Source organism: Panthera leo, chromosome E1 (assembly GCF_018350215.1).
Source record: "Panthera leo isolate Ple1 chromosome E1, P.leo_Ple1_pat1.1, whole genome shotgun sequence".
In the NCBI taxonomy this organism is placed as follows: Eukaryota; Metazoa; Chordata; class Mammalia; order Carnivora; family Felidae; genus Panthera; species Panthera leo.
In genome coordinates, this window is record NC_056692.1 from 14,425,813 (window position 1) to 14,453,388 (window position 27,576).

The 27,576-nt window shown below is 41.4% G+C and overlaps 3 protein-coding genes and 2 non-coding genes across 14 annotated transcripts in view; 4 read left to right on the forward strand and 1 right to left on the reverse strand.

Annotated features, from left to right (window-relative positions):
* The first annotated feature begins 430 nt into the window (after positions 1–430).
* TSR1 (TSR1 ribosome maturation factor) lies at positions 431–20,509 on the forward strand. 4 transcript variants are annotated; one of them, XM_042914601.1, is made up of 16 exons: positions 432–554; positions 727–830; positions 1,154–1,373; positions 1,490–1,624; positions 2,020–2,441; positions 3,425–3,584; positions 4,261–4,415; positions 4,674–4,870; positions 5,541–5,703; positions 6,044–6,154; positions 6,866–6,998; positions 8,332–8,448; positions 8,865–9,005; positions 9,110–9,184; positions 9,313–9,476; positions 20,476–20,509. In XM_042914601.1, exons 1-16 carry the CDS (start codon positions 458–460, stop codon positions 20,497–20,499), a joined length of 2,418 nt encoding a protein of 805 aa, XP_042770535.1. In that variant the 5' UTR covers positions 432–457; the 3' UTR covers positions 20,500–20,509. The 4 variants fall into 4 exon arrangements, with proteins under 4 accessions (XP_042770538.1, XP_042770535.1, XP_042770537.1 ...); XM_042914603.1 differs by lacking the exon at positions 20,476–20,509 and adding an exon at positions 13,782–13,806; XM_042914602.1 differs by lacking the exon at positions 20,476–20,509 and having other exon boundaries at positions 9,313–11,060.
* Positions 6,297–6,386, forward strand: LOC122207471. The gene has a single exon (XR_006196883.1). It is a non-coding gene; the product is annotated as a small nucleolar RNA SNORD91 family (small nucleolar RNA).
* On the forward strand, positions 7,136–7,230 carry LOC122207470. The gene has a single exon (XR_006196882.1). It is a non-coding gene; the product is annotated as a small nucleolar RNA SNORD91 family (small nucleolar RNA).
* SRR (serine racemase) lies at positions 9,798–27,573 on the reverse strand. Of its 2 annotated transcripts, none has more exons than XM_042914608.1 (8): positions 27,430–27,573; positions 15,521–15,692; positions 13,356–13,482; positions 13,058–13,161; positions 11,548–11,667; positions 11,350–11,424; positions 10,390–10,599; positions 9,798–10,046 (listed from the first exon to the last, which is right to left on the reverse strand). In XM_042914608.1, the coding sequence occupies exons 1-8, from the start codon at positions 27,438–27,440 to the stop codon at positions 9,831–9,833; spliced, it is 1,035 nt and encodes a 344-aa protein (XP_042770542.1). In that variant the 5' UTR covers positions 27,441–27,573; the 3' UTR covers positions 9,798–9,830. The 2 variants fall into 2 exon arrangements, with proteins under 2 accessions (XP_042770542.1, XP_042770543.1); XM_042914609.1 differs by lacking the exon at positions 27,430–27,573 and adding an exon at positions 25,862–25,932.
* The window catches only part of SMG6 (SMG6 nonsense mediated mRNA decay factor), a 227,439-nt gene continuing 225,910 nt past the window's right edge, over positions 26,048–27,576 (forward strand). For 3 of the 6 annotated variants that reach the window (XM_042914578.1, XM_042914580.1, XM_042914579.1), the window contains exon 1: positions 26,056–26,225. In XM_042914578.1, coding sequence (XP_042770512.1) covers positions 26,138–26,225 — 88 coding nt within the window. In that variant the 5' untranslated portion in view covers positions 26,056–26,137. Of the gene's footprint in view, positions 26,226–26,368; positions 26,482–26,545; positions 27,082–27,576 lie in introns of those variants that run through there. The other 3 variants (XM_042914577.1, XM_042914575.1, XM_042914576.1) reach the window with 3 other exon arrangements.

Genomic DNA, 27,576 nt, shown 5'->3' on the forward strand with positions numbered 1-27,576 from the left:
TCTAGACCTCAGCAGCCCATAAGAGGAAGAAAGGATTGCTCAAAGTGGTAACACCTGCTGCTGCAAACTGAGGAGCGATGTGCACAAATCTAGGTGACAGGAAGGGCTTAGCCCTCTTCCACACGAATGGAAAAACTTCAGCTGCCTAAGGTGATGCAACTAGATAGCGCAAAAAATGAAAATACAGGTAGCAAAAAAAGCCCTCTGGGACTGAGAGGCTAAACCTCGAGTCTACATCCAGCTTTTTAAACCCCCCAGCCGTAGACCGCCGCGTGAGAAAAGTTTACTCCGCGGTTTTGCTGAGACGCCGGAGTCATTTCTGAGCCTGGTTGGAAGGACTCTCGCGAGAGGACGCGGTGAGCCCCGCCCCGCCACGGGAAGGGAGGGGCAAGGAGGGGGCCGGAAGCGCTCCGTCCGGCCCGGAAGTAGTGCTGACTAGGTACACGTGAGCGGCGGCATGGCGGCCCACCGTTCTGGCCCTCTTAAGCAACAGAATAAAGCTCATAAAGGCGGGCGGCATCGGGGTCGGGGATCCGCGCAGCGGGACGGCAAGGGTGAGAAGATAGGGTTGGAGGAAGGAGGGTTACTTTAGATGTTAGCTGCTTTTCTTTGTGTGCAGTTCCTACCTCCGGCCTGGACCGCGCGCAAAGGCTCTAAGATGGGCGGAGAGGGTCCCCTTTCTGGACTCTCTGGTACCTTGCATAAGAGCCCTTTTTAATCTTCTAGGCCGTCTAGCACTGAAGGTCCTAAGCAGGAAAGTGAGAAAAGAGCTCAGCAGAGTAGACCAGAGGCATCGCGCCAGCCAGCTCCGAAAGCAGAAGAAGGAGGCGGTGAGAGGAGCAGGGATTGGGGAGTGGTGTGGTTTCACAGCTGTTCTAGGCGGTAATGCCTCGAACTGAAAAATGTGACCCTAGGAAGGGGCCGGGGATGGAAAAATAATTCTCGAGCACATGTCAGGCATGCAGATCTAGATTCATGCTAGGACATTCTTTGTTTTGGTGCAAGCTTCTGCCCACTCTCCCAGCCTACGTGCCTTTTACAAGAAAGATGCGGTGGACTGAGAGTGGGGAGTGGGGGTGAGGAAGGGGCGTCCATACTGTGGGAAATGCAATACTGAAATGAAGTACTGAAACATTGATCTTTCCATTCTCAGGTTCTGGCAGAGAAAAGACAGCTGGGCAGCAAGGATGGTCCTCCTCATCAGGTGCTGGTAGTGCCTCTGCATGACAGGATTTCCTTGCCAGAGGCCTTTAGGCTGCTTCAGGATAAGGACACTGGAACAGTACACTTGAATGAGTGGGGAAGCACCCATAGCTTTGTGCTGTTATGCCCCCGCTTGAAACATCGGTGGTATTTCACATCTGCAAGGCCAGGTTGGAGCATACAACAGTGTTTTCTATTGTTGTATTTTGAGTAGTAGTAATATTCTTTTAGTATGATGTGCTGGTGCCAAACACCTCTTCCCACTAACTTTGTCTTCTATCTCCAGGGGATCTGCACGCTGTGTTAGACATGGCTAAAGTGGCAGATACCATCCTTTTTCTCCTTGATCCACTAGAAGGCTGGGACAGCACTGGGGATTACTGCCTTTCCTGCCTTTTTGCCCAGGGCCTTCCTACCTATAGTAAGTGAGTTAGGAGTATTAGAGGTAAGGGGGGGGGAAGTGAATTAGCATTTATTATGCATCTATAATTTTTCAGGCACTCTGTCTGACACTTGATACAGGAATACAACTGGTGGGTTGTATTTGGCTGGTGGCGAGTTATACATCTATGGCTTAAGTTGGTCCATCATTTAGAAATTATCTATCAAGCTGCTTTTTATTTCTGGACTCCTCTTTGCCCAGAGGAAGAAGAGTATGAACTTTGGTTTCACTATGAAAATTTTTTAGGGTAGTTGAGTGTTCAGTTTCTCAGTGATCTCTGGTCTCACAACTGAACTGTTAGCTTGTTTGTGAACTACGGTGGGGATTTACACGTGGTAAAGTAAGTAACAAAGCCCTTTCTCTCTTGCTCACAGCACTAGCTGTCCAGGGGATTTCTGACCTCCCACCAAGGAAACAAATAGATGCCAGAAAGAAGCTAAATAAAGCAGTGGAGAAGCGCTTTCCTGATGACAAACTTCTCCTGTTAGACACACAACAGGAGGCACAGATGCTGCTCAGGCAGTTGGCTAACCAAAAGCAACGACATCTTGCCTTTCGAGATCGACGGGCCTACATGTTTGCTCATGCTGCTGACTTTGTGCCTAGTGAAGAAAATAACTTGGTGGGCACCTTGAAAATCTCAGGCTATATTCGTGGACAGACTCTGAATGTAAATAGCTTGCTGCATATCATTGGACAGGGTGATTTCCAGATGAAACAGATAGATGCTCCTATAGACCCTTTCCTTTTAAATCCTAGAGTGGTCAAATCACAGGACTCTGGAGCTGCAATGGAGGTAAGAGTGATGTTCTTAAAAACTGTATTGTAGGGGTGCGTGGGTGGCTCAGTCACTTAAGCATCTGACTCTTGATTTCGGCTCAGCTCACGATCTCACGATTTGTGAGCTCGAGCCCTGTGTCAGGCTCAACGCTGATGGCACAGAGCTAGCTTGGGATTTTCTCTCTCTCCCTCTATCTTTGCCCCTTCCCCACTCATTCTCTCTCTCTCAAAATAAGTAAACATTAAGTGTTTTTTAAACGACTTGTAGATTTATGTGTAAACTGGTGTAGGATGTGAATAACATCAGAGGAGGTAGTCTGCACTCTTAGACAACTATACTAGCCTCTGGAGGTGACTGCTAGTTTGAAGTAAGACAGTAGTCAACTGAATATGTTGATATCCTGTATTCAGCACTTTATAGGTACCTCACATAGCAATTGTCTTTGAGTGTATAAAAGACACAAGATGCAGTCTCTTTCCTTGGACAGCCTAATTACGTCAGAAAAAATGGCAAACATCAAAGATTGAAAAAGTGTGGTTGAGGGATAGAGACCTGCTGTGTAAGTTGAGAAAGTAGACTAGCAGGCTTCACAGAAGAGCTCAGACTTGAGCCAGGTGTTGAGATGGATGAATATGACTTATGGGATGAAGAGAGATGAAACTGTCGAAGAAGATAGAGACAACATGAATTTAGTCCCAGGGATAGATCAGATGGTTTCTTTGAAGAAATCAGCTTGATGGGAGTAAGGTAGGTAATAAATGCGTAGGAGTGAGAGCAGATTATGAAAGGCCTCAAAAGCAAGTAGAGGTATGGACTTAAAATGCTAGGAAATTGAAATGGTTGAAAGATTTGACCAGTTGGGCTCACTGTTTCATTCTGTTTTTATTTTATTTTATTTATTTATTTTGAGGACTGTTTTATTTCTGAATCTTTCTGGTTACCATGTTGGATTTAGTAGATTTTGGGTAACGTTTGGTGTCAACTATTCTGGTTTTCAGATTTGTGCTGTGGATACTGTGGTTGATATGGAGGAAGACCTTAAGGTCCTAATGAAGGCAGATCCTGAAAGACAAGAATCTTTGCAAACAGAGGTTATCCCAGATCCAATGGAGAGGGAGCAAACCTGGCCCACAGAGGAGGAACTGAATGAGGCAAATGGTTGGTATTGGCAAACTTGTTTGTATTTCATATGGCCTAGAATTGTGCATTTTCTCTAGCTGCTCACAGGGTAGGGTGCGATGAGATGTATTTGGAGGTTAGTTTTCCCCTCTATCTCTAAAGGCTGTATGTTTGCACCAAGCAAACATTGGACATAGCTTTGCTCCATTTTTCAAAATTATTTGTGTTGTTGTTGTTTTCTCATAAACAGATAAACAACTTTGATTTGTTGCAAAGCTTATTGGGCTGTGTAAGTGTTGCTACTTCTGAGGCAGCTGAATTAAATTTGGAAGTAGTCTGTTCTACTCATAGCGTCTGCTAGAGTTTCTGGTGTTGGTAGCAATGTCTGGTATCATCTTGCCTAGGTGAGAATACGGGAGTAATAGGGGAAAGGTGTGTATGTGTACGTATGTATATACACGTGTGTGTGTGTATAAATAAGCATATGTATGTGTATACTTTTTTAAGAGAGTGCGCAAGAGGGGTGGAGGGGAAAAGGGCAAGAGAGAGAAACTTAGGCAGTCTCTGTGTTCAGTGCTGAACCCGACGCAGGGCTCAATCTCACAACCGTGGGCTCATGACCTGAGCCAAAATCAAGAGTCAGATGCTCACCTGACTGAGCCACCCAGGTTCCCAGAGGTATATAATTTAACTTAACTCATTTGGGCTTCTACAGACTGCTTGAAGGAAAGTTCCAAGGTGGTAAAGAAGGTTCCCAAAGGGACATCCAGTTACCAAGCTGAATGGATTTTGGATGAGGATGGTGAAAGTGGTGGGGAAGATGAATATGATGATACAGAACATGAGGATTTTATTGAAGAGGAATCTCAGGTAAAGAGATGAATCCTTAGGCCACTTCTGCGTACAGCCCCAAATGCAAGGCAAAGTGCAATCCTGACCTTGAGGGTTGTGTGTGATCAGTTTCCTAGGAATGACTTAGAGCTGCCAGAAGTGAGACTTTCTTTTATAACTTAATCTCTATTAGAATTGATACTGATTTTGACTAGGTGTCTAGTAAAACTAATTTACTTATAGTTTAATGGTCTTTAGGGTACAGACGGGTGTGAAACTGTAATCTTTATTCTATAGAATGAGAGCAGTGAAAAGGAAGAGGAGGAAGAATGTGAAACTATGACTATAGGAGAGTCTGTGCATGATGATCTGTATGATGAGAATGTGGATGAAGAGGCTGAAGAAAAAATGTTGGAGAAATATAAACAAGAAAGACTGCAAGAGATGTTTCCAGATGAAGTAGATACCCCCCGTGACGTGGCTGCAAGAATTCGGTTAGTCAACAAGTCTAAAATCAGTGTTTTTATTTAAAATTCACGTGGCTCAGAAGTGTGTCAGTGTGATAAAAAAAAAAACACAACACATTGTCCCCGTTTCTGAAGGGCTAACATTCTATATGGGAAGGTAAGACATACATACAGAAACAATAATAATGTAATCAAGTTCCAGACTGTGTGGTGCAGACTAACAATGTCACAGTACTTTAACGAAGGGGAAATATTAAGGTTAATCGGCAAGTGCTTCCTATAGGAGCTAATACTGAAAGTATAAAACATTTTGGAGATTTGAGGGAGTTTGGGCAAGAATAAAAGCGTGAAGACGTAGATGATGTCTTCCCTGGAGATGAGTCTGATTAAAGCCAGAGGGTTTACATTGGATATTAGGGATGTAATATTTTTGTCAGGGACCTTGTTTGCCAGGTTAAAGAGCCATTCCCTGAAGGAGCCACTCTAAGTACTTTGTCCTTTGTCAGTGAGGGGCTGGGGTTTGGTTCTGAAATACTTGTTATGAGTTGTTTTGGAGTGTGGTTTTAGGCTGTTAGATTATTTTGAGAGATAGTGGGAGAATTTTTTTAAGTTAGAGTCTTAGCCATTTTAGAAGTGACTTGAGTGAAAAAGTAGCACCATATAAATTTGACTATTTTTTAAAATCTTCTTTATCTAGATTTCAGAAATACAGAGGCCTCAAGAGCTTCCGGACATCTCCATGGGATCCTAAGGAAAACCTTCCTCAAGATTATGCTCGGATCTTTCAGTTTCAGAACTTTACTAATACTAGGAAACGCATTTTTAAAGAAATTGAAGAAAAAGAGGTCGAAGGAGCTGAGGTATCTGCCTTACTTTGTCCATCCCTGTAATTTGCCGTTTGCCAAGGTGCCCTCCTTTATTCCTTCTCTTGGCATGAGTACCTTATTTAGTTTTGTGCTGCCCGTAGCTGAATTAGAGGAGCCACTGAGTCACTGGTGAGAGTGATATTGAGAACAAAGAGGTATCAGATGTTAACTGAAAAGTTTAATCTGGGTAGTTGAGGCATCTGTGAAAGGCAGTTTTAAAGGGTGAGGGTGGGCTTTAGGGTAGTTTAAGAGACTTCTAACATATTTGGAGAAATGCTTCATCATTGTCGAGACCTTAAGGGTAAATAATTATTTTCTACTTTCTTTTTGGCAGGTTGGCTGGTATGTCACACTTCATGTCTCTGAAGTCCCTGTCTCAGTGGTTGAATACTTTAAGCGAGGGGCACCCTTGATTGTATTTTCTTTACTACCTCATGAACAGAAGGTGAGTTAGTATTTTGTGGGAAATGGGGACTTAAGAAACTTTCCAACCAGTTTTGTATGATAGTCTGAAATTTTATGTGACCGACATTTTACTCATTGGGATGTAAACAATCTGCCTTAGGATGAAGAATCAGAGAATATGATGGTGAAGTCAATGATGGTGTTACACAACATGTCTGAACCTGTCTGAGGCATCTCAGTGATGCACTCTGTGTTCTGAGACTTCTCTGTCAGATTAGATTTTAACCAAGGGTTGGCAGCCTTAAGTGGGGGGCGGGGGGGGGGGTGCGGGAAGGAGTGGTTGGGCCACGCGTAGGTCTCTTTCTTGATGGCCAGTACTCGTGTGTATTGCGTGTATGCGAGAGCTCTGGCCTTTGGTCAGTGGAAGAGTTTGGGAGGTAACCGTCTTGAATGAGTAGTTTTGAGGTGTGTGGTGAGTTGAGTGACTTGAAGGCACTGCGTTTGTGGCAGATGTTGAGCTTCTGCATTGTTAGACATGGGAAGGTTAGCTAACACAGAAGGCTATGTGAAAGCCCCAAAAACCAGCCTATATGTAACTGAATGCCAGTTGTTGGTAAAGGTAAAAGGTAAATCTTACTTACTGTAAATGAGTATTAGAGCGAATTTGGATCTGCTAGTTTAGTTTGTCTTCTTTCAGTTTAGGCTGCTCTATTCTAGATAGGAAGGTCTGTTTTTTTTATGTGGTTCCCAGATGTCAGTACTGAATATGGTGGTGAGCCGGCACCCTGGCAACACTGAGCCTGTGAAAGCTAAGGAGGAGCTGATCTTCCACTGTGGGTTCAGGCGCTTCCGAGCCTCACCTTTGTTCTCTCAGCACACTGCAGGTAAAGCAGTGGGGAAGCTTCTGGGTTCTTGTCCATCTTAATGTCTTTTGGGGGACTATTGATTTTTAGTGCGGGTGTGTAGAATACACAATTTCAAACTCTGGGTTTCTGGGTTAAGGGTATTTTCACTACTCTGGTCTAGGAGCCAATGATGTTTTTATTCACAATGTCTGAACCTGTCTGAAGCATCCCAGTGATGCAACCTCTGTGTGGTGCTGAGGCTTCTCTGCCATGAGTATTTGTTCCAAAGTGGTTTTGAATGGGAGTTGGTGGCTCTATAAAATGGTGTCACAAAGTGTAGAACCCTTGGCATCCGATGGCCGGTGGCAGTGTGGGTGGAGGATAGGGGTGGTCCACAGTTGGGTAAAACAAGTATGTGGCTTCTGAGATGTTGGGATAAGATGTTGAAGAGTGGTGACCAGGGACACTTTTATGGCAAAAATGATTGGACTCCTATACATTAGGAGTGGGAAGATATTTGGAGGCTTCTGAACATTACCACACACACTCAGCTTTCAGCAGTGGCTGGAGGAAGATGATGAAGGCAGTATTAATGGGTACTCTGGATAATTTCTGTTCTTACTAGCCATATGTTAATTAGCTATGCTATCTAAATGAGGAATTATCTTCTCTTTCCCTTAAAATATTTTATTTCTCTGTAAATTCAGTATTAAGCAGGAGGGAGAGTTTCATTGAAGATAAAAGCAGAAGCTCAGGTAGTCCTCAAGATCAGAGATCAGCTAAGTATGGCCCTTAGGCCAGATCTGCCCCACTCCTTGTTTTTGTTAAATAAAATTTTGTTGGAACACAATTGTGGGTTGTTGGGGTTTTTTTTCCTTCTTTTTTCCCCTTTTTTTCTCATGTGTTGTCTGTGGCTGTTTTTTTGCTATAGTGGCATAGCTGAGTAGTAGTTGGAACAGAAAGACTCTATGGCCATAGGCCTAAAATACTATGTTGCCCTTTATAGAAAATATTTGCCAATTCTTGCTCATGACTACAGGCTTTTGATTTAGTGGAGGTATTTTCTGTAAAGCATTGCTTCCCAAACAAGGTAGGGATAATGAGTGTCAGAATCACCTGGAGAACTTTTTCAAACCCCAAATATAGTCCAAGCTCCAAGATTCTGCCTCCCTGTTGAAAAATCACTGTGAAGGACTGAGTTGTATCTTACAGTTGTATTGAGGTAGGAAAATATTTTGAGAACTAGTGGGGCAAAGAAACATAAGTTGCCTTAGATTTGAGTTGCAATGATACAGCTTTTCACAGGCTTCTGGATTACCTATGGCTTCTCAAAATGTTTTTACTTTTTATTTTTTAACCCTTATTATGGCAGCGGATAAACATAAATTTCAGAGATTCCTGACTGCTGATGTGGCCTTGGTAGCGACAGTATATGGCCCAATCACGTTTCCTCCTGCATCTGTACTGCTTTTTAAACAGAATAGCAATGGTAAGTTAAGTTCACAGAGGTGAACAGACCTGTAGGTCCTTAATAGGTTTAAAACTATTTCCTGTATTTAGATTTGAGAGTCATATGGTATGAAGAACGTAATAATAGTTTTCAAAATACCCCAATCTCAGCCTCAGACTGGGTCTGAGACAAGGATGACAAACGGAACTTTATCTTGCTTATAAACCGTAGCCAATTGATAGGTGCTGCTCAGACTGCTTATTTAGGATAGGTTCTCACAACAGGCGTAGAGGGAATATCATTTAATGATCTTTGCATGGACCCAGGAGGGCAGCATAATATATCCTTACTTTAAGGTTTCTCTGAAAAGATCTTGTTTGGGTCTTTAAGTGGACGGGGGCAATCAGTGAAGGCTTTGGGTTGTAGACTCCTGTTGCTCTGCTTTTGCTCCTTAGGAATGCACAGCCTCATTGCCACAGGCCATCTGTTGTCAGTGGATCCAGACAGAATGGTCATCAAGAGAGTTGTTTTGAGTGGTCATCCTTTCAAAATTTTTACTAAGATGGCAGTAGTGCGCTACATGTTCTTCAACAGAGGTGGGTGTGAAGGATGGGATCAGATTGCCTTTGTGGGGTGAGGGTTGAGTTTACCCTTTGTGGGTACATGTTTCATCTTGGTCTTCTCTTTGTTTCTTTCTAAGAGGATGTGTTGTGGTTTAAACCAGTGGAACTGAGAACAAAGTGGGGCCGCAGGGGACACATCAAGGAGCCTTTAGGTAAGAGAATGTGGGATTTGGTACCTTGTCTAGGTTTCTCCAGTGCTACTAAATGACTGTTGGGTTAGAAGACTACTGTTTAACATTTTCTATTTTAATTTGACCAACTTGCTCTGTTTTCTTTCTAGGTACTCATGGCCACATGAAGTGCAGTTTTGATGGGAAGCTAAAATCTCAGGACACAGTACTGATGAACCTCTATAAACGAGTTTTCCCCAAATGGACTTATGATCCATATGTACCAGAACCAGTACCGTGGATGAAAAGTGAGATCTCTTCAACAGTGCCTGAGGTGGATATGGAGTAATGGATTCACTGGGATTCTGTCTCATTGCTGCTAGTTAGCACTCTAGGGATGGGATCCTACAGGTTGTAATTGGACAAAGTTTGTTTTCTACTTTAGCCTAGAGGTCTGCTGCCAGTTTTTGCAAAAGGCTTTTCTTGGCCCTGATAAGGTGTCTCAGTAAACTATGGATGTTTTTCTCTTGCTACTTACTTAGTAAACAAAACAAAACTATTACTGAAACATCCACTTTCCAGTAGGATTTTGAAAGCTGTTTAAGAGGGGAAGATAGGAAGTTAAAGTAACCAGGAAACAAAACTTCCAAGTATCTCAAGACACTGAATCCCATCTCTTTTGCATAAACTAAACAGAAACAGATTGATAAGGAGCTGGCCTTTCAGCCTGCTTCACCCAAGTTAGGGAGGTTAAGTCTACATTTCCGCCACTGAGTACAATACAAATGTTCTTCACTTCTGGGGAAACTGTTTGAAAATGCTGAGACAGCACAGCGGCCACTCCAACACCAGCTGTAGGTTCAATAAGCAGTTTCATCCTCTCCCACACCAGCTGGGTTGCATACTGTTGGTATGAAAAGGAGTAAGAATTAGTGAAATGGGAGAAGGAGAAAGAGCCTCGTTGGTTGGCCTTTACAGTTAAAGGCCAGATGGGGTTATATGCCCAGTCTGAATTTTCTTCTTGGCCATATGTATATGCTTGCCAGGGAAGGGCAGGGCTTTTTTCCCATCCTTACTCTGCTTCTGTTGAGAGGATTGTCTAATACATCTGGGGCACCCTCCCACATGTCATGAAGTCATCTAGTCAAGTCCCCAGGGAGTCAGTTTCTGCTTAAAACAGGAGAAGATTCTTTTGCCTAAGAAATTGATCCATTGTTTTGTATTTTCCTTTTCTATTGGAGCCTCACCTTAATTTCATCCTCTGTGACCGTGAAGACATCATCCACGAGGTCTCTTATAATAGGCCAGGTGTTTAAGCCAATGCTGGATTTGACACCATCTGCTATGGTTTCTGGAGGATAGGGATTGGGGGTCAGTTCCCCTTTCAGTTTGGACTGGTAGCAGTCATCTGCATTCAAGGGTTCAGCAGCATATACCTTCACGCTAGGTCTCAGAGCCTGGGAAGAGGAATATTAGATATTTTACAACTAGCCACAGCATTTTGCTTTGCATGCATGCAGTAAAATAGGCAACATAGGTAACACATTTCTGTTAAGTAAGAGCCTTTCCTTTGATTGATGTAATGAAAATAGACCTTTAAGCATTTTAAATTGTATCCCCAATACTGGCCTTAAGTTGCTTAGATCATATCTGGTTCCATTGATAACTTGGGGAAAGAGTAGCCCCTGGATAGTGGGTTGTTGAGGTGGAATTCAGGGAAAGGACTGTGAGGGTGTCACTCATTGTAACTGCTTTTGTGCTGTCCAGTTGTTATGGATTAAGAACAAGGTAGTGAGGCAGAGAAGAGCCTTCCATTTCAAGTGCCAAGGGATGATGGGAAGGAATAGCAATTGGGAGGAATGTTGAACCAAGTATCCATAGTGTAGTATGATGTAAAATAAAATTTGCTATGCCTGAAGTGGGGAGTCCTCCAGAAGCTATTTTCTTTCTTTCTTTTTTTTTTTTTTTTGAAGCTATTTTTCTTTTTTTTTAAGGTTTATTTATTTTTGAGAGACAGAGACAGAGCGTGAGCAGGGAGGGCAGTGGGAGAGGGAGACACAGAATCTGAAGCAGACTCCAGGCTCTAAACTGTCAGCATAGAGCCCAGTGTGGGGTTCAAACTCATGAACTGTGAGATCATGACCTGAGCGGAAGTTGGATGTTGAACCAACTGAGCACCGAGCCACCCCCAGAAGCTGTTTTCTTACCTTAACTGTAATTGCTATTCCAGCAACCATTCCTCCTCCTCCTACAGGAACCACCAGTGCATCTATCAAGGGTATCTTTAGTGAAAAGAACGTAAAGTATAAATAGGTCTATCAATAACCAGTTTTATATATACGTAAAATAGACTACAGCCAGATATCAGCTTTACCAGTGGTTAAACAAGAATTAACAGCTCTCACCTGGTTTAGCACTTCCATGGCAATCGTCCCTTGCCCAGCTATCACTGCAGGCTCCTGGTTGGGATGTACCATGATGCCTTCTGTTTCTTCCAAAATTCTTCTTGTAACATTTTCTCTGGACTGAAAGAGTACATTAATGTAGCTCACTCCATTTATACTGAATAGAGTTCCCAACAAGTTAGATTCAGTTATTTAACATTTTATTGGCCATCCTTATTTCAGACTATTTTTGGGCACTGGGGATATAACCGTGAACGAAATGATCATTGTGCTCAGTGGATTTATGTTCCAATATGGTGGGAAGGGGTGCATATAAGTAAATATATGGTATGTCTAAATGCTATGGAGAAAAGTAAGTTTGTTTTCGATAGGGTGCTCAGGAAGGGCCTCTGGTCATGTGACATTTTAATAGGTTTGAACAAGTCTTGTGAATCTCCAGAATATTCCAGGAAGAGAGTAATAGCAAATGCAAAGACTACAAAGCAGAAGTACTTGGCCTTTCTGAGAAAAGGCTAATAAGTTAGTTTGGTTGGTGTGGAGTGTTTGGGGGACAGTAATAGTGGGAGATGATGTCAGATATGATTGGAATGGGCCATTTCATCCAGGTGTTAGATAATTGTGTGAATTTTGGTTACTACTGTGTGTGAGAGAAACCACTGGAGGATTTTCAGCTGACAAGAGACAAGTTCTAACTTATTAAATGGATAGTTCTGCTTGGTCTCTAGAAAACAGACTAGTGGGGCAAGGGTGGAAGAAGTAGAGAAACCAGTTAGGATACTGTATCTAGTTGAGAACTGATGTTGGTTTGAATCAGGGTGTTGATGGTAGAGGCTGTTAGAAGTAGTTGGATAATGGAAATGATTTGAAAGTAGGACTAAGATTTGGATGTAGGGTGTGGGAGAGTTCTCAAAGATGACTTCATTTTGAACACCTAGAAGGATACAAGTTATCATTTATTGAGATAGAGAAGACTGGAAGAGGAGCAGTTTTGGGGAGGAAGTTCAGGAATTTTTTTTTTTTTTTTTAATGTTTATTTTTGAGAGAGAGAGAGTGAACGGGAGGGACAGAGAGAGGGAGACGGGAGACAAGGAATCCCAAGCAGGCTCCTCGCTGTCAGCACAGAGCAGGGGTCAAACTCATGAACCGCAAGATCACTTGAGCCGAAATCAAGAGTCAGACACTTAACTGACCGAGCCACCCAGCTTCCCCAGGAGTTTGGTTTTAGAGTACATTTGAGATGCCTATTAAGACATTCCAAGTGGGAGTATCAGGTAATTGTTGGATATACAAGTCTGGGTTAAGGGCAAAGATCAGGACTGGAGTTAAGAGTAAAAGTGATATTTTAAACTCGGGAGATTAATGATGTCACCTGAGTGAGTATAGAGAAAAAGTTGGGCATGTTAACATTGAGAGATGAAGAGGAAACCTAGGAGACAGAATAGCCAGTAAGCTAGGATGAGAAGTTTCATTTGACAGTCAAGGTGACACTGAGCACTGCCCTCTTCTTTACCTCATCACTGTGTTCACTGTATACTATGGAGGCTCCATAGGCTTGTATTGCCAATTTTTTACAGTTGGGAGCTGTTTGGGGCACCACAATGTAAGCAGGAATCCCTGGGAGAGAGAACCATGTTTAGTTAGTACAAATCAGAATTTAGAATAGAAACTTCTGTCAGTTTGCTTATATAATCAGATAGGAACTTGGAAATATCCTTCCCACAATTATCACCAATCTCACTGGGAGTAAGAATACTTTTCCACTCTTATCTGATGATCCTACCCAGTACCCTGAGAAGTTAATCAAGTACCTTCCAATTTGGCAGCATAAGCAAGAGCCTGGCCATGGTTTCCACTGCTGTGAGTAACTACAGCTTTGGGCTTCTCTTCTGAGATGGCAGGAATCAAGCCTTTGATTGCATTAAGGGCACCACGAATCTGGAAAAGGATGGTGAATCCATGGATTCGATGGAAAAGTTTCTTTTCAAAACACCAAAGAGCTTTCATGAGTTTTCTCTTCCTAACACCACACATCCATTCCATCACGAAATCTCACTGATTCTACCTCAGAAATATCTCATGTGTCTTTGCCACTACCTTGGTGAAGCTTCATTTCTCAACTTGCATTGTATCAAACCTCAACTGATCCTCCAAGGCTCATTCTCTAATATTTCCACTAGATTATGAAATTGACCTTTTTAAAATTAGTTTTTTGTTTTTTTGTTTTTAATTTTCAGAGAGCTTGAACAGGTGAGAGGGGCAAGGGAGAGGGGGTGGAGAGAGAATTCCAGGCAGGCTCCACACCTAGCACTGAGCCCGATGAGCGTCTCGATCCCACGACCCTGGAATCATGACATGAGCTGAGATCAGGAGTCGTTGAGCAACTGATTGAGCCACCCAGGTGCCCCTGAAAGTGACCTTTTAAAAACAAATGTTACCTTTTTTCATTGACTGGCTATTTTGTAAGAAGTACAGATTCCTTGGAAGTTGTGGTCTTTCTAAAACATATTTCCTGCTTTTGTCACTGTTCTAGCCATCTTAAATTGCTTCCAGTTTCCCTCCTACCAGGTTAGCTCATACCCCCGTACCTCTCAGCATGCTGGTACCCCTAAGTCTAGTTCTTTTCCTTCATTCCTTGATCTGGCTAAAAGTGCTCACCTGTAAGACTTGGATCAAACAGCATTTGGTTCAACTTCCTTGATCTCCCAGGCAGAATTAGGCATTTCAATCCATGGCGTTTTATTTGTATCTGTCTTACATTACTTGTCATTAACCTGTTTGTTGACTAGCTTGTCTTCCCTTGTAAGTGTGGATAATAGCACAAGACCTACTATATATATGTGTGTATGTGTATATATATCTTCCTAGTAAGTGAAAATAAGTGTTTGATGTCTAATAAATAAAAAATAAAACCATAGCAGAAGCAAAGGGCAAAAGAGAATAGTGTTTTGTTTAACATAAAAGTGCTCATTGATGGGTGGGGAAAAAGGTCCTAAAGCTACCACTTAATGGGTACTAATACCTGTCAGGCATAGGGCTAAATGCGGCTTTCAGATTTTTACCTGAAAGGATCTTCAAGAAGCTCAGCTGTCAGAAATTATAGTAGCGAATCAACACAGAAGTTTAACTTTTTAAAAAAATTTTTTTAAGTTTTTAAAAATTTAATCTCTACACCCATGGGGCTCAATCTCACAACCCCCAGATCGAGTTAGTTGCATGCTCTTCTGACTGAGCCAGCCAGATGCCCCCAAAAGTCTATCTTTTATGCAAAGGGAAGGCTCTGACATATTTTATAGAAAAAGATCTTATTGTGTGAAGGTTTAGCCGGGTTTAGATCTTTTATATTCACAATAAGGTATCAAGGAATAACAAGCTGACATATAGCGAATGCCTAAACTAGGTTATATACACAGTGATCACACTTGCCCATTTTGCCTTGCAATAATCCAGGTTAATGTCTGTTGTCTGGGTTTAATCCCGAGTTACCCCTTCTCAAATATGCTCTAGTTTGGACAGTAAAATATATGATTACCCCAATTATAAGAAAATTTGAGATTGGGGAGCCTGGGTAGCTCAGTCGGTTAAGCATCTGACTTTGGCTCAGGTCATGATCTCCAGATATGTGGGTTCAAGCCCCACATGGGACTTGGTGCTGACAGTTTAGAGCCTGGAGCCTGCTTCGGATTCTGCGTCTCCCTCTCTTTCTGCCCCTCCCCTGGTCATGCTCTTTCTTCTCTCTCAAAAATAAACATTAAAAAAAAATAAAGAAAATTTGAGATTAAGTAAATGTTCAAGTGGCTTGTCAACACTGATGCTAAGTAACCAGGACTTGATCAAAGGAAAATTTTTACAACCCTTTTTCTTCAGCTATAAAAATAGTTCTACCTGTTTTACTGGGTGGTCAGGAGGATCAAATAAATGTATATGCGAAAGGGGTTTGAGAAGATAATGATACACTAGCAAAAGGGATTGTTACCTTAAAAGATCCAGTTTTCTGGAAGAGTTCACATTTGAAGAAAAGATTGCGCCCTGTTACTTGATTCAAAATGAAGCTTGTTAGCACTGGTGTGAGGTGGATAAAATCTTGAATGTTGACACGAGCTTTCTCAACATCAGCAAAGGAGATGCAGTACTGAGCACACATGGTTCTGAAATCCAGGAATCAAAAAGTTAAAGCCTGAGACTGTGTTTAATGAGAAGATTTTGAAAATGGCTTACAGACCCATAGAATGTGTAACAGCAAGAGTGAACCATAGTGTAAACCATGGACTTTGGGTGGTAATGATGGGTAATACAGGTTCAATTGTAACACCACCACTCTGGTGGGGGATGTTGGTAATGGGGGGGAGGGGCTCTGCTTTTGTGGGGGACATGGGATATATAGGAAGTCTCTAATTTCCCATCAGTCTTGCTGTGAGCCTTAAGTTACTCTTAAAAAAATCTCAAAAAGAGGGAGGAAAAAAGAAAATGTACAACACAGGAAAATATACCTGGGGCCTGTGATGTTAATGGAACTGTTTCCAGTACTGGGGCTCCAGAATCTCTATAGAAAACTTGTCTTGAAGCTGACTTTCTTTTATTTTTTAAAAATATTTTTCTACATTATCTGACTTTATTTTTAATTATTTTTAGTTTATTTTTTAATTTACATCCAAGTTAGTGCGATAATGATTTCAGGAGTAGATTCCAGTGATTCATCCCCTATGTATAATACCCAGTGCTCATCCCAACAAGTGTCTTCCTTAATACCTCTTACCCACTTAGCCCTTCCCTCCACCCATAGCCCTCAGTTTGTTCTCTATATTTAAGAGTGTCTTATGTTTTGTCCCCCTCCCTGTTTTTATATTATTTTTGTGTTCACCGGTTTTGTATTTTAAGTTCCTCATATGAGTGAAGTGATACTATATTTCTCTTTCTCTAATTTCGCTTAGCATAATACCTTCTAGTTCCAGCCACGTAGTTGCAAATGGCATTGAAGCCGACTTTCTTAGTAAATGTGTTAAGGTTTTATTTATTTATTTTTGTTGTTTTCTGGTGAAGCTTTATAGGAAATAATTGGTGGTGATTTTTGAAGGCTTAAAGCTCACCCCTCATACACACCATCCGTTTCTTGGCACTGTCCTTGGTCTCTACATTTTCATAATTGTGAAGTTTGAATGAACTGTGTTCAAAATGCTATAAATTTTTATTTAAAAATATTTAAGAAGGATAAAAGTTGCTTGCAATCTTACCATTTTGATAAATTATGTTCATTTTCCAACTCCTGTTTTTCCAATATACATACATTATATGACAGCTAAAATCATAGATAACATTTTGTTTACCCCTATTCCAGTTGGCTCAATTTCTTTAAAGTTTCTTTAGTTACTGTTTTCAATAACTTATGCTTCCATTTTTCACTATTTTTATTGTAGCATTTAAACATGTAGTTTCTTTTTATTTTTCCTTATTAACAAAAGCAGTGCATGTTCAGTGTAAAAAACAGAATTCGATCTGTTTCCTCCTCAAAGACAATTGCTATCTAACTTCTGGGATTTATCTTTCCAGGCCCACACACCTATACAAACAAAACTTTTTTGACAGATTTGATAACTTGCCTTTTCTTCTTCACTTTTTTTTTTTTTAATGTTCATTTATTTGAGAGAGTGAGTGGGGAGGGGCAGAGAGAGGGGGAGAGAGAATCCAAAGCAGGCTCCATGATGTCAGTGCAGAGCCTGATGCAGGCACGAACCGTAAGATGATGACCTGAGCTGAAACCAAGAGTCCAGATAGATATTTAACCAACTGGGCCACCCAGGTGCCCCTCTTTTTTCTATTCTTTTTTTTTTTAAGATTTTATTTTTAACCTCTATACCCAGCGTGGGGCTTGAATTCATGATCTTGAAATCAAAAGTCCTATACTCTGAGCCAGCCAGATGCCCCTAGCTTGCTTTTTCTGAGATAATATGTGAATCTTTGCTTATCAATAGATATACAACATTTTAGATGGCTACTTCTTTTCACATAAATACCATAGTTAAAGTTTTTTTGAGGGGGGGGGTCTATATTAATGTAACAAAGAGACCTGTTGCAAGATCTTTTTGTCTGTATTTGTGTTTTGGGTAGAGTGTGCCAAATGTATTTTGCATCAAAAGGTATGCACACTTATAAGACATTTGATACCCATTGCCAAACTGACTTCCAGAGGAGTTGTAGATTGTATCAGTTTACATTCCCAACAGCAGTTTCTAAGGAATGCCCTTCTTCACCCAGTTGTGTCATTTTTAATCTGTCAATTTTTAAAATTTATTTTTGGGGGAGAGAGAAAGCAGGGGAGGGGCAGAGAGAAAGGGAGAGAGAGAATCCTAAGCAGGCACCATGCTGTCAGCACAGAGCCCTGCACATGGCTCAAACCCACAAACCGTGACAGCTGAAATCAAGAGCTGGACACTTAATCGACTGAGCCACCAAGGTGCCCCTTAGTCTGTCAATTTAATGAAATATGTCTAGTAGTTTGAATTTATATTTGTTAGTGATTGAACACTTTTTCTGTATATATTTATTGGCTACATTCTCTTGTGACCCTAACACACCACTTACCCAGTTTCCTCTGAAATGCCATGTTTATCAAAGATTAAATTTCTATTAACACTTGGGAGCTTTCCTGGACTTTGTATTTTGTTCCACTAATCAGACTGCCAATTCTTTCTCCAGTTCACTGTATTAATACGTTCTTCCATGATTATGCCAAAATGTATTGGCTTTTCTGGTTAAACCTCTGACCTTTTTTTTTTTTTAATATTTATTTATTTTGGGGAGACAGCATGTGACGGGGAGGGGCAGAGGGAGAAGAGAACAGAAGATCTGAAGCAGGCTGTGCGCTGACAGCAGGGAGTCCAATGCGGGGCTTGAACCCATGAACTGTGAGATCATGATCTGAGCCAAAGTCAGATGCTTAACTGACTGAGCCACCCAGGCACCCCAAACCTCTGACTCTTGATTTCAGCTCAGGTCATGGAGATAGAGCCCCCCAGTTGGGGGCTCTAAGTAGACAGCACAAAGCTTGCTTGTGCTCTCTCTCTGCCCCTCCCCTGCTTGTGCACATGTGGGCTCTCTCCCTCTCAAAGAAAAAAAAATGGCTTTTCTCACACATTTCTTCCATAAACTTTCTTTTTTTATTTTTGAGACAGAGACAGAGCATGAACGGGGGAGGGTCAGAGAGAGGGAGACACAGAATCTGAAACAGGCTCCAGGCTCTGAGCTGTCAGCACAGAGCCCGACGCGGGGCTCGAACTCACAGACCACGAGATCATGACCTGAGCCGAAGTCGGATGCTTAACCGACTGAGCCACCCAGGCGCCCCTCTTCCATAAACTTTCAAAATCCTTTATCAAGGTTGCCAGAAAATCCAGTTTAAGGTATACAAATGAAGGGTATCTGAATGGCTCAGTCGCTTAAGCGACCAACTCTTGATTTGGGCTTGGGTAATGATCTCACAGTTTGAGTTTGAGCCCTGCGTTAGGCTCTGCACGGACAGGGTAGAGCCTGCTTGGGATTCTGTCTCCCTCGCTCTCTGCCCCTCCCTCACTTGCACATGCTGTCTCAAAAATAAACATTTTTTAAGAATATGCAAATGAAGTGGGGGCATAATTGGCATTTAAAAATACTGAGTCTTGGGGTGCCTGGGTGGCTCAGTGGGTTAAGTGTGTGACTTTGGCTCAGGTCATGATCTCACGGTTCGTGGGTTCTAGCCCTGTGTCGGGCTCAGTGCTGTTGGCTTGGAGCCTGGAGCGTGCTTCAGATTCTATGTCTCTCTCTCTCTCTTTCTGCCCCTCCCTCACTCATGCTCTGTCTCTTTCAAAAATAAATAAATATTAAAAAAAATTTTTTTTTAAATAAAAATACTGAGTCTTCCTATCCATGAGCATGGGTGTCCTTCAATTTAGTAAAGCCTTTGTTTTAGGTTTCTAAGTAAGATTTTCATTATTTATGTCCTGTGTAGATCTGATTAAATTTATGCTTAAGTACAAAATATTTTTGTTGCTTTTGAAATAAGGTATTTTTAAATATTTTTTTGATTGCTTACTGATGATATATATGAAAGGTAATAATTTCTGTATATTTATCATGTAATAGGATACTTAGATTACCTTGTTAGATATAATAGTTTTATAGTTTATTCTCCAAACGACCATGCTATCTGTAAATAAAGATGATTTGTCTTTACCTTGTAAGCATACCTCTGGTAACTTTTTCAGTAACTTCACAGCTAATTGGTTTATCTGGATTTGCTGCTTTCTCCTGAATTTCAGTAATTTATATTTTTGGGGGGGAAATCATCTAATTTAAAATTTCAAATGGGTTAGTATAACGTTGAACATACTAATATTTCTAAGCATTTTTCCTATCTGGTATTCATTTATTCATCCAATCAAATATTGAGCACCTCTCTGTGTCAGATATTTGATCTGGGGATACAGTGTTAGAAAAATAGACTTGTCATTGCTCTTAAAACTTATAATCTAGTGGAGAGATATTTACAAATATTGATAGGTGGTATTAGGGAAGTGTGTTATGATAGGATACTACTATAATGGGAAGTTATGTAGATCAAGGATGAAGGAGATTAAGGAAGGTCCTGTATGGGGAAGTGAAATTTAAGTTATGACCCATAAAGTGAATGGGCAGAGTAGAGGGAAAATTGTCTCAGGTGGAGGGAATATGTGTGAAGGCTTCAAGGAGGAAAATAACTTGGCATATTCCAGAAACTAAAAGAAGGCCAATGTATCTGGAAATAGTGATCAAAGGGGAGTGTGATAAGAAAGAAAGAGTGAAGGTGGCAAGGTCTACATCATAAGTGACCATGGCTCGTGGATTTTTTTCTGAAGAGCAACAGAATGCCTTTGGATAATTCTGAGCAGGTAAGTGACATGTCAGAATTTGTATTTTCAGAAATTCACTCTGGCTCCATTGTGAATGAAAAGGAAAGAAAGAAGATTGGAATCAGTCCATTTAGGAAGTACTGTTGTCTACATGAAAATCCACAGGTGCTTGGATGGTGAAAATGAGGGTAGAAAAAATAATCATTCAAGATGTATTTTGGAAAGACAAATCTGATTTTAAAATGGGAAAAGGACTTGAATGGACATTTCTCCAAAGAAGATATAGAAATGGCCACAAGCACATGAAAAGTTTTCAACATCACTAATCACTAGGGAAATTCAGATGAAAATCACAATGAGATACCACCTTACACCTATTAGGATGATTACTATTAAAATACAAACTAACAAGCATTGGGCAGGATATGGAGACACTGGAGCTTTAGTGTACTGTTGCTGTTGGTGGAAATATAAAATGGTGCAGCTGCTATGAAAAACAGTATGGTAGTTACTCAAAAAGTTAAACAGAATTACCATATGATCCAGCAATTCCTCTTCTGGGTATATACCCAAAAGAATTCAAAGAGTGTTTCAAAGACGTATTTGTATACCTATGTTAGGAGCAGTAGGATTCATAATAGTCAAAAGGTGGGAGCAACCTAAGTATCTATCAACAGATGAATGAGTAAAGAACATGTGGCATATACATACAATGGAATATCATTCAGCCTTAAAAAGGAAGGAAATTCTGACATGTTACATGGATGAATTTTGGGATATTATGCTAAGTGAAATAAGCCAGTCACAAACAAATATATGATTACATTTATATGAGGTACCTAGAGTAGTCAGATGCACAGAAACTAAAATGGTGGTCGCCAGAGGCTGGGGGGAATTGGAAGTTGTCGTTAAATGGATATAGTTTCAGTTTTGCAAGATAAAAAGAGTTCTGGAGATTGGTTGCACAACAATGTCAATGCACTTAACACTACTGAACTGTACACTTAGAAATGGTTACGATGGTGTATTTCATGTAATGTGTACTTTACCACAATTAAAAAAAAACCACACACACACACACAAAAGAGATACATTTTGGAGATTATAATTAGGACTCTTGGTTGCAAGTCACAGAATCCCAATATGAATTGGCTTAGGCACAAGGTGGAGGTGACAGCATTTACTGGCTCACGGAATCCAAGAAGAGTTGAAACATGGGAAGGGCAGGAATATGGAGCTTCAGGAACAACTGGAACCAGGGACTTGAGATTTTTCCAGGACTTTCTGATTGTTTCTCACGTCTGCTGTTTTCTGCATGTTGGCTTCATTCTTTTTCATTGCAGACCAGCTGGTTCCACATGGCAGGACATTTGGCTGCTGACAGCTCCTGTGTTTTACATTTTATGGTTTCCACACTGGAAAGGGATTTTTTCCTTAGTTTCAGTTCAAAAATTCTGGGTAAGGATTCTGATTGCCACATCTTGGCCCAGGACCAGCAGTCAAGGATGTGAAGTCATTTAAGATAATACTATGCAACAGTCAGAAGTGTTTACAGAAACATGAAGAAGAAACAATGATTTCTATGACACAGTATCAATTATGCACATTTAAGACACGCACATGAAACTATACTATTCAAAGATACATGTATATCCAAAGACATGTATCAAACACATCAGACTGGCTACCTAAGAAGGGAGGGAAGGAACATAAGTAACTGGTTTGAAGGGAAAAAAGATAAAATGAGAAAGGACTTGTTGATGACAAGGTGGACGAATAGCATGATTGCCTCAAATCTCTGCACCTGAGGGAAAAATAGCAAATGAAATAAGAAAAAAAGGAAAGAAAAAGAAAAGGTACTTCCAAGTGAGAATGGGGGGGGGGGGAGCACTTTTCAAGAGAAAAGGTGAGAATGTTGGGGTAATTAATTCCATAGCTGTCCACTGCAGAGATAAAAGAGACATGTCCTGATATTGGATTAAATGTGGGGAGTGGGGGAGGGGTAGTATTAAGGGTAACTCCTGGGTTTTGACTTAGATGATGGCATAATTTACCGATACAAGACTGGTGAAGAAACAATCCCGAGATCAAGAGTTGCATGTTCTACCGACTGAGTCAGCCAGATGCTCCTGAAGTGTGTCTATTTTTTTTTAAGTTTATTTATTTATGTTGAGAGAGAGAGAGAGAGAACAAGGAGCAGAGAGGGAACAGAGAGAGGGAGAGAGAGAGAATCTCAAGCAGGCTTTGCACTGTGAGCGAGGAGCCTGATGCAGGACTTGAACTCACGAACTGTGAGATCATGACCTGAGCCAAAATCAAGAGTAGGACACTTAAACGACTGAGCCACACAGGCACCTGGAAATGTGTCTATTTTTAATGTCTGTTTTATTTCTGAAGAATGAGCTCTTCCATTTATTTATCAAGTGCTATTCTTTTTCTTTTAATCTCTGATTTCATCTTTATTTCTTCCATTTTCTAGTCTTGTTTATGCTTAGCATATTATTGTTCTTTAAAAATCTTTTTAAGTTCTTAAAAGTTTTTATTTAAATGAAGTTTTTAATTTTAATTTCAGTATAATTAACATAGCATTATATTAGTTTCAGGTGTACAATATAGCGATTCAACAATTCTATACATTACTCAGTGCTCATCAGTATAAGTATACTCCTTAATCTTTCTTCATCACCTATTTCACCCATTCTCCCACCCACCTCCCCTCTAGTAACCATCAGTATGTTCTCTACAGTTATGAGTCTGCTTGGCCTCTTTTTTTTTTCCATTTGCTCATTAGTTTCTTGAATTCCACATATAAATGAAATCATGTTATTTGTCTTTCTCTGACTGACTTATTTCATTTAGCCTTATACTCTCTAGCTCCAACTATGTTGTTGCAAATGGCAAGATTTCATTCTTTATGGCTGAATAATATTCTATTATGTATTTACACACATATACATACACATATATATGTGTGTGTATACACACACACACACACGCACACACACAATATCACATCTTTCTTCTCCATCTGTCGATGGACACTTGGGCTGCTTCCATAGTTTGGTGATTGTAAATAATGCTGCAATAAACACAGGGGGGTGCATGTATGCCTTTTGAATTAGTCTTTTTGTATTTTTTGGGTAAATACCCAGTAGGGCATTTACTGGATTGCATTCTTTTAAAATTAGTAAGGGGCGCCTGGGTAGCTCAGTTAAACGTCCAACTTCAGCACAGGTTGTGATCTCGCAGCTCAGGAGTTCCAGCCCCTCCTGGTAGGGCTCTGTGCTGACAGCTCAGAGCCTGGAGCCTAATTCATATTCTGTTTCCCTCTCTCTCTCTCTCTCTGCCCCTCCCCTGCTCGCATTCTGTCTCTCTCAAAAATAAATAAACATTAAAAAACAATTTTAATTAGTAATAAAAGCACTCAGGCTATAAATTTTCCTCTGAGTACTGCTTTAATGATATATTTTGCTATGCAATGTTTTCATTAATTTTAATTTTTAAAGAATCCACACTCTTAGCTTTATTTTTTTGACCTAGAAATTATTTAAAATTTGTTTTAAGAAAATTCTAAGTAGCTAGAATTTTGCTTAATTTGTGGTTATTTACTTCTAGTTTTACTACTTTGTGCTCAGCAAACGTGACCTGTAAAATTTTTGGTTTTAGAAATTGAATTCCTCCCTTTCCCATTATCCAAATGTGTTTTGTTTTTTGGATTACCCATATGTGACCAAATTCCTACTATAAGAATTAAAAACATTATAGAACTATAAAGATGTTTCAATCTCTCCCATTAAATCTACTCTCTTCTACAAAGACAACCACTATAATTAAAAAGTTTTGTTATGTACATAGTTCCATACCTTTTTTGGATGTATTTATAGAGAAATATACATATGAAAAAAATTTTTTTGCTGCAACCCGATAAAACCATACTCTATATATTGTTCTGCAACTAGCTTAAAATTTTAAAATTATACATCTTGACTGTTACATGTCAAACACATTTGAATTTTTTAAACTCAGAAGCTTTCATTGTAATACAGGTCTAACTATGATTGTTCATTTATTTTTACCTTGGTATTTCATGAATGCTTTAAATCTGAGGGCTAAATTTAAGTCTTAAATTCAAATTTTTTCATCAACTTAGCAAATTTTCTTCTATTATTTCTTTGATAACTGATCCTTCTCAGTCAGTTCCTCTATGACCTTCCGGAACTTGTATTTATTATTAGTTTTCTGGATCCATTCTCCATGTCTTCTATTCTTGTTTCTCATGGTTTTATGTTATACTTCCCTTCTGAGTTCTGGTAAATTCTCTTGAGTTGTTTAAACTTTTGGCATATCTCGTCTGCGGTACACTGTTGCATTATTTTGGCAATCATGTTCTTCCTAAGAAAGTATTGTTCAGATTGGTTTTCCATTTTTTGAAAAAAATTGATGCAATGTCCTAACTCCAATGTTAAAATGGCTAGGTTTTAATATTTTTTTCTTATTTTGTTCCTGTTTTAAAGATTGCCATTTGCTCTGACCACTCAAATCAATTTCCTTCTTTTGAATCATTGAATCTCTTCACATATCTTTTACCTTTCTCCACCTGCTTAAACTTCTGATGGCTAAATCTGTGTCACATAATAGGGACTGAATTAGTTCTATCAGAGATTGTTCAAATCTTTTAGGCCCAGTCTAAGGAATAAGAATTTGTAACTATTCTTTGATGGTGTAGAGGTCCAATAGACTGTGTGGGACTGGTAAAGAGCGACAGGTGGAGGGAGTTTCACCACAGTTCTGAATAGGGGCTCAGGAACAAGAAGTTAATGTACCAGTCTTCTGATCCAGTTACATTTTAAAGATGAAAAAAACAAAACAAAACAAAAACCCCAAAAAACAAAAACAAAGCAAAACAACCACCACAACCACAGAACTAGGGAAGTCAGCTAATTTTCCCAAAAATCCACAATGATACAGAACTTCCCAAATCAACTTACAATACCTCGATTTACTTCCACACAATCCCTTCCCTTAGCAGAAGCCAACTATACTGTATTTTTAAAAAGTCAGGAGGAAAAAAAGTCAGGGGTCTCGGGGAGGTAGTCTGCCATAAAGGAAAAGACATAAATGAAAAGACTGATACTCTGGTAGCTAACCATTGTGTCACCCTGGGCAATTTGCTACGGTTCTCTAGGATTCAGTTTTCTCATCTACAAAAAAGGAGGGCGGGGTGCAGATAATAACTGCTCTTACAAGAGCTTAAGGTCCCCAAGTAAAAGACTGGGGTGCTAGTCCAGGCCTGTGGAGGGAGACCCTGGCCTAGGATGACTGGAGGCCGGATTGTGGGTGTCTCCGTCAGCCCAAAGTCCCAGTGTCCTCGATGGCCACCACAGCTGCAACAGCAGCCACTGCCACGAACGCCCGCCTGGCCTGGCCTGGTTTGGCCCGGTCTGGCCTCTCCTCACCTCACAGGCGCCGCGCTCCCAATTCCAGCCTCAGCTCACCTTCCCGACCACACCTCTGCGCACGCGCAGCGCCCGCCTCCCCAGCCCTCTGGAGTGGCTGAACTGGCGTTCAGAGCTTTTCCTCCCTGTGCGGCCACCGTCGTTAGGGGAGGAGGGCGGGAGGGGGCGGGGACACGGGTGGGAGGTGGGTAAGCGCGCGCACCGCCCGTCCGTCGTGGTTTCCTGGCTGCGCGCGGCGGTGGCGGAGTGGCTGCAGCTGTAGCAGCAGCCGCGAAGATGGCGGAGGGGTTGGAGCGTGTCCGGATCTCGGCGTCGGAGCTGCGAGGGATCCTGGCCGCTCTGGCTCCGCAGGCCGGGAGCAGAGGTGAGTCGCGCCGCCCAGCTCCTGGGCTGGGCCTGCCCGCCCCGCCTCCCTCTCCTCCTCTGCCTCCTCCCTGCTCTGTCCGCGGCGCTCCGGAGCCCCCGCCCCTTCCCCCGGCAGTGGGGGCGGGGGCCGAGGGCGGTCCCCTGGCCGCCCCACCATCCCGGAGGCCGGTGTGGAGTCCGGCTCCGCCAGCTCCGGCCCCTTTCGGGAGAGCTCGACCTGAGTTCCTGCCTCCGCCCCCTTTCTCACCGCGAAGGTGACTGTTCCCCAATGCCCCAGCCTTCTCAGACCAGTCTGGATTTCCCAGCCGTCAGGAGATGCGGAGAGGAGTGGGCGCCAGGGTCTGGTGGAGGCCCCAGGGTGTATCGTTCCTAGAGGAAATCATCTGCATGCCTGCCCTGTCATCTCTTTAGAGTTGGAGAGAAGGAACTGGGGAAATCGAGGAGAAAGATGGGACAGCTTGGGACTTCCTTGTTGAACTTTTTCCCCCAAGGAAGGCTGCGCCGCTGGAGGGATCCAGGACCTCCAGTAGAGAGCTGACTCTACTCTGGTTTGCCCTTGGCATGTGTAGGAGCAGTTTTTATCAGAGAGAATGCCCATCTTGCAAATTAAAGTCTCCATCCATAACAGGAAAGCTCCAAGGAAGATTCTAGTATCTCATCTCTCGTTTGTTAGGCAGTGGAGTTGTGTTAGAGTTGTGCTTCTCATGCTTGTGGCCAGAGTCCGTGAAATTGGTTTTCGTTGGTCACCTGAATGGGATTATTCAGGTCGTTTTCTCCCTCTGCTCTGAAAAGTAGTAGTAGCTCTTCTCATTCCTCTTCCCCACCTCTCACCTAAGTTACAAAGGCTGCTGAGGGTGAGTTATTCTGGAGGTAAACCACTTTACCTTTATCTGTACTTGATGAAGTAGTGTTTTAAACTTTTGAAAATACTGTAGCAATATCTTACACTTCAGGGGTTTTTGTTTCTTTCTGCTTTGTTATACCCATGAGATTAAATGCTGGAGGATGTTCCCTATCCCTGTTATGGGCTTGTTTGCATTGATGTTTATAGAACAATATGGGGATTTTATATAGCATTCTGTTTTGAGTCCTCTGTAATCTCACTAATTCCTGTCAGTTTCCCATTGAAAAGTTTAGTGTCTATTTGTAGTAATCTCTCCCCTTAATAGATAAAGTGACAGATACAAAAAATAGATACTTGCCTATCTGTCATTCATTAAGTTTTTGGAGCCTGGAGAGTAGTTTCTAAAGTCCTGTACTATTATTCTTGAGTGCTGCAGACCTGGGTATTTTGCGAGCATGTGACAATACTTCTGTTATCCTCCCGAGAAAGCTCCTTTATGGAACTT